Raw genomic sequence first — 6,140 nt, 5'->3', positions numbered from 1 at the left:
TTTCTGGTTCGATCAGTTAACAAAGAAAAGAAAAGAAATAAGGATTGAAAACGATAGAAATGGGTCATTGTACATAGGTTTAATTTTTTTATTAGTCGTTAAAGCATCCTTGAGGAATTTTACATACATAACAATTGTCGTAAACCTTTATTAAAAAACATGGTCAAAATAAATTTTTAGGCCTACATACTATTAATTCATTTTCATCACTTACTACACATTTTTTAATATGCGTTATTTTTACAGTTTTTGACGACATAAATAGAGATCTATCAATGTTGATTTTGCGAACAAAAATAATGACTTGCATGATGTTATCAATAGTAACCTTACAAATGTTTGTTAAAATGCCTACTTCACCATTGTCCATTTCAACAATCGTGTTGTTTGTTCTTTTACAGTTACGGTATGTTTGTGAGGTGAATCTAATGTTATTTGAAATAATTTTTTTATATTGCAAACAAGAGGTAATATTATATCGAAAAGACGCACTTTCTTCATCATTCAGTGTGTAATTTATACCTACTCCTATTAATAAACAGTCATCTGCTTTTGTGTAGAATTTCAAGAGATTTTTAGTCAAAGTAGAACAAAATTGTCGAACAGATGGACGTATAAAAGATTTATCAAAGAACATTGGAATACTCTGATAAAATAGAAATCATCGTGCAATTTGGAGCGGTATAGCGGTCGGACTTTGTTTTAGTAACAGTAACATTCTATTTTCACTTTTAAACGGAAATGCATTGTGAGCCCACAAAGGTCCCCAGTTCCGGACACTCTGAGTTAAGTGTAACAGGAGATGAATATTGTACGTCATATTCTGTTTTCCGTAGATGCGTTGAAATTCTACCACATACCGAACAAGAAGTATTTCGGCATAATCCACCATGTCAGGAGTGATCGTACTTTGCAAAAATATATTTATGGCGATTACTAATAATGCAAAATGTTTTAAGTATTTGCGTGGTAGTATTCCTTTTAGGCATGGCAATGAATAAAACAGTCCATGAGCGCCATTCTGATCCTTTCCAAAGTCGTCGTACGGTTAGACTCCTCGGTGCTCTTGTAATCCATTTAGGTGTTTGTATGTTAATCAACCGCTCATCAATTAATGATAATATATCTGGTCTTCCGATATAGAAATCTTCATTTGGACTTGATAGTAATAATTCGGTATGTTGTCTAAAACTTCCAAGCAGAACCGAATGCATGTAATCGGGTATCATACCATCTATTAAATTAAAATAGAACAAATTCATCAGAACAGATGGTCCCCGTACGCCTTTCACATCTTTTCCATTGTTTCGATTGTGGGCTTCAACCATGGCTATTCTGATTGACTCATCACTTCGATGTTCTGGGACACTTTCAGAAATTACATATTTTCTTCTCCCATCCACTGCTTCCGTTGGATGTTCGCAAAATGTGCATCCATAATAGCCATTGAACTGCTTCATATTCAAAACAGCACATTGCGCAACTGAATCTGTACAACAAATCGTAGGAAACGCTCTACTTGTTATCTGCGTATGTTCGTCCAATTGCCACGTGAGTCCGTCGGTAGATAAACGATTCGCTTGCTCAACAAACGGTTTCAAAAAAATATTCATGTTCGGCTCCGTATTATATGCCCATAGACCGACCAGAAGCATATTTTTCGAACGTAATCGCGGAGGCAACTCGTTTATCATTACATAAATGGGTCAAATTGAAACGTTACTGGCATTGGCCGATTGGCATCCATCCGTAGAAAAAGTGTACGTTATATTCCACTTGTTGGTTCCTAATACATCTTTAAGTTTTTTATATCCTCGACCATCGTAAATATCTTGAAGATTTTCCGAATCTTTTTCTTCACGATTAAATGTATGATTGAGACTCTCTTGTATGTTACGATTTTGTAACAAATTACGCAACTGATCTTCAAAGCTTAATTCTATAAACCATTTTAATATATCAGCTGATTTGAATTGCGATCCACAGTTGCATTCATGTATATCATTATCATTTTTTTCACCTATGTACTCTGTACAGGTTGGACAAAACACATGGTACTTTATAGTGTTTTCGATTCCAATTGGGAAATGTTTCTGCAAATAATATTTGGTATCCGGAACAACATGGACATCGAATATATTATTGATCATTTTCAATATATCCATAATAGCGACCCATGACAAATTATGTCGCATTCCTATCGTCATACACATTAGTAATGCTTCTCCGCAAGTTGTTTTACGGCATTCACATACATATTCCCTCCATTGTTTGTCGTGTGGTAAGCCATGAGGTTGTCGAGAATCCTATACAAGAAAATGTTAAAAACAAAATCAAAACATTAAAATCTATAGTTAGGATGTGAATAAATCAAATAAGAGTGAAAAATACTATTATCGAATCGGATCTTATCTTGCTAGTGCTTATTGGCCTAGTTTACACCGAGTACTTGATACGCGTATTAAGTGCCATATTCGTACCAAATCACTTGATACGCTCGGTATAAACGCTAGGGGATCATTTTAGTCTGACACTCCCCATCACGAATATCAGACCAAGTTGGTATGCGTATCAAAAATATACTATATCCGGATCAAAAACCTAACTTAACCTGTTTTTAGACAAATTGATGTAAACAGGAACGTATCAAATGTTTAGTCCACACCAACTTGATACGCGTACCAATAAATTTAACGGTGTAAAAGGGGTCATTAATAATTTCTTTTCGTAAATCTTACAATTTCCAGTTCAAACAAACTGTATATGCTGCATATTTATGAAACACTAAGGGTGCGTTCTGTTTCTCGCATGATGCGCATAATGCATCGTTTATCCTTGTTGCTCATCAAATGTTAAACAAGGACAATAGATGCATCATGCGAGAAATGGAACGCGCCTTAAATTAAATCCGGAATACGCAATATACTTTTATGGGATGTCACGAATTAAATTATTTAAGCAATTTAATTCGTGACATTGCGTATTCCAGATTTAATTTAGTGTTTCACAAATATGCGATGCGCAGTTAGTTTGAACTAGAAATTGTAAGAATAAAAAAAAATTATTAATAAGCACACTAAAATCTGTTTCGACTGATAATAGGATTTTTCACTCTTATTATTAAATAAACATTGTATGTACAATTACAATACAAAGGTTCAGAAGATTTAATAATATTCTTTCAGACAATAAGCAAATTGAGTTTTTTTGTAGACTGTACTACATAACATGAATATACTACATTGTATTTAATTAATACTGGCCTGTACATACTCTATCTATATGGTTTTTTACGAAAACGTGATGTTTCTATGTTACAAGACTTCGGAATGGCATAAACATGGCATATATTATTAATCATTTTTAATATATCCATAATAGCGACCCATGACAAATTATGTCGCATTCCTATCGTCATACACATTAGTAATGCTTCACCGCAAGTTGTCTTACGGCATTCACATACATATTCCATCCATTGTTTGTCGTGTGATAAACCATGAGATTGTCGAGAATTCTATGCAAGAAAATATTAAAAACTAAATAAACATTATACGATTACAATACACAAGTTCAAAAAAATTAATTATATTCTTTCAGACAATAAGGGTTGGATTATACTGGCCGTAATCTGTTAACTTATGCCGTAATCTGTTAACTTATGCCATAATCTGTAAAAATTGACCAATTATAATCGATTATTCCCTCTCATTCGACTGTGATTGGTCAATTTTACAGATTACGGCATAAGTTAATAGATTAGGGCCAGTATAAACCAACCTTAAGTGATTTGAGCATTTTTGTGGACTACATTACATAACATGAATATAGTACATTGTATTTAATTAATACTGTTATCACCTTTATATTTGAAAAAATTCGGGATAAACGAAAAAATGTTTTAGACCAAAATTGTACATACAGTGAAGGGGGACAAATAATGGTAAAATTAATTTTCGAAAAAATAAATATAACCAGTTATTATTATTTATTCTCATTCGTCCTTTTTATTAATTTTCCATTTGTTTAAAAAATAAATAGTTCACGAGATATTTTACACTTTATTGTGACATATTTCCATACAAAGTAAAAAATATCTTGTGAACTATATAGTTTTTACCTTTTGTACCTTAAAACTTTTATGCAATAAAATCTCTTGTTCTCATTTATAAAAAAATATTTTGTGTGTGTGTGTGTGTGTGTGTGTGTGTGTGTGTGTGTGTGTGTGTGTGTGTGTGTGTGTGTGTGTGTGTGTGTGCGCGCGTATGTGCGTGCGTGCGTGTGTGTGTGTGTGTGTTTCCTTCATTATAATTTTCCTATCGGATAAATATGTCACTTCTGTGGGTATGAAATGTTTAAAATTGCTATACGATTTCATTTAAACGATTGTAACTCATACGAATTAGTCATTTCATGACGTATAATAAAAACTTCATAATGCCAAAATTAATTTGTTATTTTATACATTTTATTTATAATTCTTATATTTTCAAGTTTTAAGAACATCATGTTTTTGTTAAAATCACTCATATGTATTACGAAAGATAAAACAATGCAAAACTGTGTAATTGTATAGACTTTTTTAAAATTATTACTACATGAACGTATAAAAACATATATATTTTTTATATTTTTTGGACAATTTTTTCAGCATGCTTATTCAATTTATTAATTTGTTCTAAATTATAAATGACAATGTACATAAGTGTTATTTAGCTACATTACACAATAAGTATATTGATAAGAAAATAACATTTTTTTGAGACAATGCTTCAACGAGTTCAGATTGAAACAAGCAACTTACATGGCGCTCATTGTAGTTCAAATTATTATGAATTTTTTCATGAGGTGCATCATTATCACTCTCAGAGGTACTTGAATCATCGCTAGATTTGGTAATTACCTGCATATAAACATGGAATGCAATTATATCATTTATTACAAAAAAATTATTTAAATTTTTCTAGTAAGGGGCTGTTTATTAATTAAGTACTGAAGGGGGAGAATACGAGTCCATGAAATCTCTATATGGTTTTACGTAAAGGGAGCCGAGGAATTAGAATTCCTACTTACTCTTACATGGGAAAAAGGGAGTCGAAAAACCGTGCAACTTGTTCTTACGTAATTAATGAGCAGAAAAAGTTAATAACTTACTTCAGAGTACTCCTCTTCTGTGAAGGGTGTTTCATCACGACTAACATTTTCTTCTCCAACTTCCATGATATTACTTAAATTTTCATGAATTGTAGTGGAAGAGTTGCGGTGCATTGCACTCGATGATTTAGGAACGTAATCATGATTCTCGCCGCGCGCGCGCTCGTTGTCACTAACTGAAGAATCCTTTCATAAAAAGAAAATATATAAAATATTGTACATAAATCGGCGAAAATAATTTATTAGAAAATCAATAGGATTTACTCAAGTAATAAATTGATAAATTTCTCTCGAAAAATTTTCGACATTAATAATATTATATGATCAGAAAATTAAGATTAATAATATCTTTACATTCATCCATAATAAATATGCACATTCTTAAGCCACTCTTAGAATTTTCTGATTTTCTCGTCAAAATGCATTGTAAGATTATATTTATCCAAATAATATGTAACTTTCAATTACCTCAGAATTTTCTTGCATTTGTATTTTCATCCTTTTTTTCTTATGCCTGTACAGTGTGGTCCGTGGTATTTCCACATTTGAATCCGGTAACAAATACTGCTTATATCGTCGCTTGCTATTCATTGTTGTTCGCACACATTTGTTCAATTAAAACAATTTTTCACCCACTTTCACTTTTATGAGTGAAGACGAAAAGGATAAAGAGTGGAGGAGAAAAATCACTTGCCTTCAAATCGCTCGTCTATACTCTTCTATATCGCCCGATGTTAGCCGAAGTGCGAACTGCGAGCATTGCGAGTGTCGGCGTCGCCAGCCTACCCCCACTCATCATTACCACTTGCAGTTTCACGGTTGCTCGAGGCCGAATCTGCATCGTGCCAAACAGACAGCAACAGGGTACTTTTCCACTGAGCAAGTCTGAACAAGTCACGCATCGCGTCGTCCATCGCGTTAGGACGCGATGCGAAAGAGAGAAAGAGAGGGGTTGTGTATATATATATATAAACTTCTCTCTTTCG

The 6,140-nt window shown here is 32.9% G+C and overlaps 2 protein-coding genes across 2 annotated transcripts; both read right to left on the bottom strand.

Annotated features, from left to right (window-relative positions):
* Positions 1 to 810: 810 nt before the first annotated feature.
* LOC108780824 (uncharacterized) lies at positions 811 to 1,957 on the bottom strand. Its single transcript, XM_018548641.1, has one exon. It carries the CDS (start codon positions 1,692 to 1,694, stop codon positions 894 to 896), a length of 801 nt encoding a protein of 266 aa, XP_018404143.1. The 5' UTR covers positions 1,695 to 1,957; the 3' UTR covers positions 811 to 893.
* LOC108780823 (uncharacterized) lies at positions 1,707 to 5,882 on the bottom strand. The gene is made up of 4 exons (XM_018548639.1): positions 5,623 to 5,882; positions 5,155 to 5,340; positions 4,805 to 4,903; positions 1,707 to 2,306 (listed from the first exon to the last, which is right to left on the bottom strand). Exons 1-4 carry the CDS (start codon positions 5,743 to 5,745, stop codon positions 1,707 to 1,709), a joined length of 1,008 nt encoding a protein of 335 aa, XP_018404141.1. The 5' UTR covers positions 5,746 to 5,882.
* Positions 5,883 to 6,140: the final 258 nt, after the last annotated feature.

Source organism: Cyphomyrmex costatus, unplaced genomic scaffold, assembly GCF_001594065.2.
Source record: "Cyphomyrmex costatus isolate MS0001 unplaced genomic scaffold, Ccosl1.0 scaffold747, whole genome shotgun sequence".
In the NCBI taxonomy this organism is placed as follows: domain Eukaryota; kingdom Metazoa; phylum Arthropoda; class Insecta; order Hymenoptera; family Formicidae; genus Cyphomyrmex; species Cyphomyrmex costatus.
The sequence above is the reverse complement of the archived record's forward strand: the minus strand, read 5'-3'. Positions and strand labels throughout refer to the sequence as shown.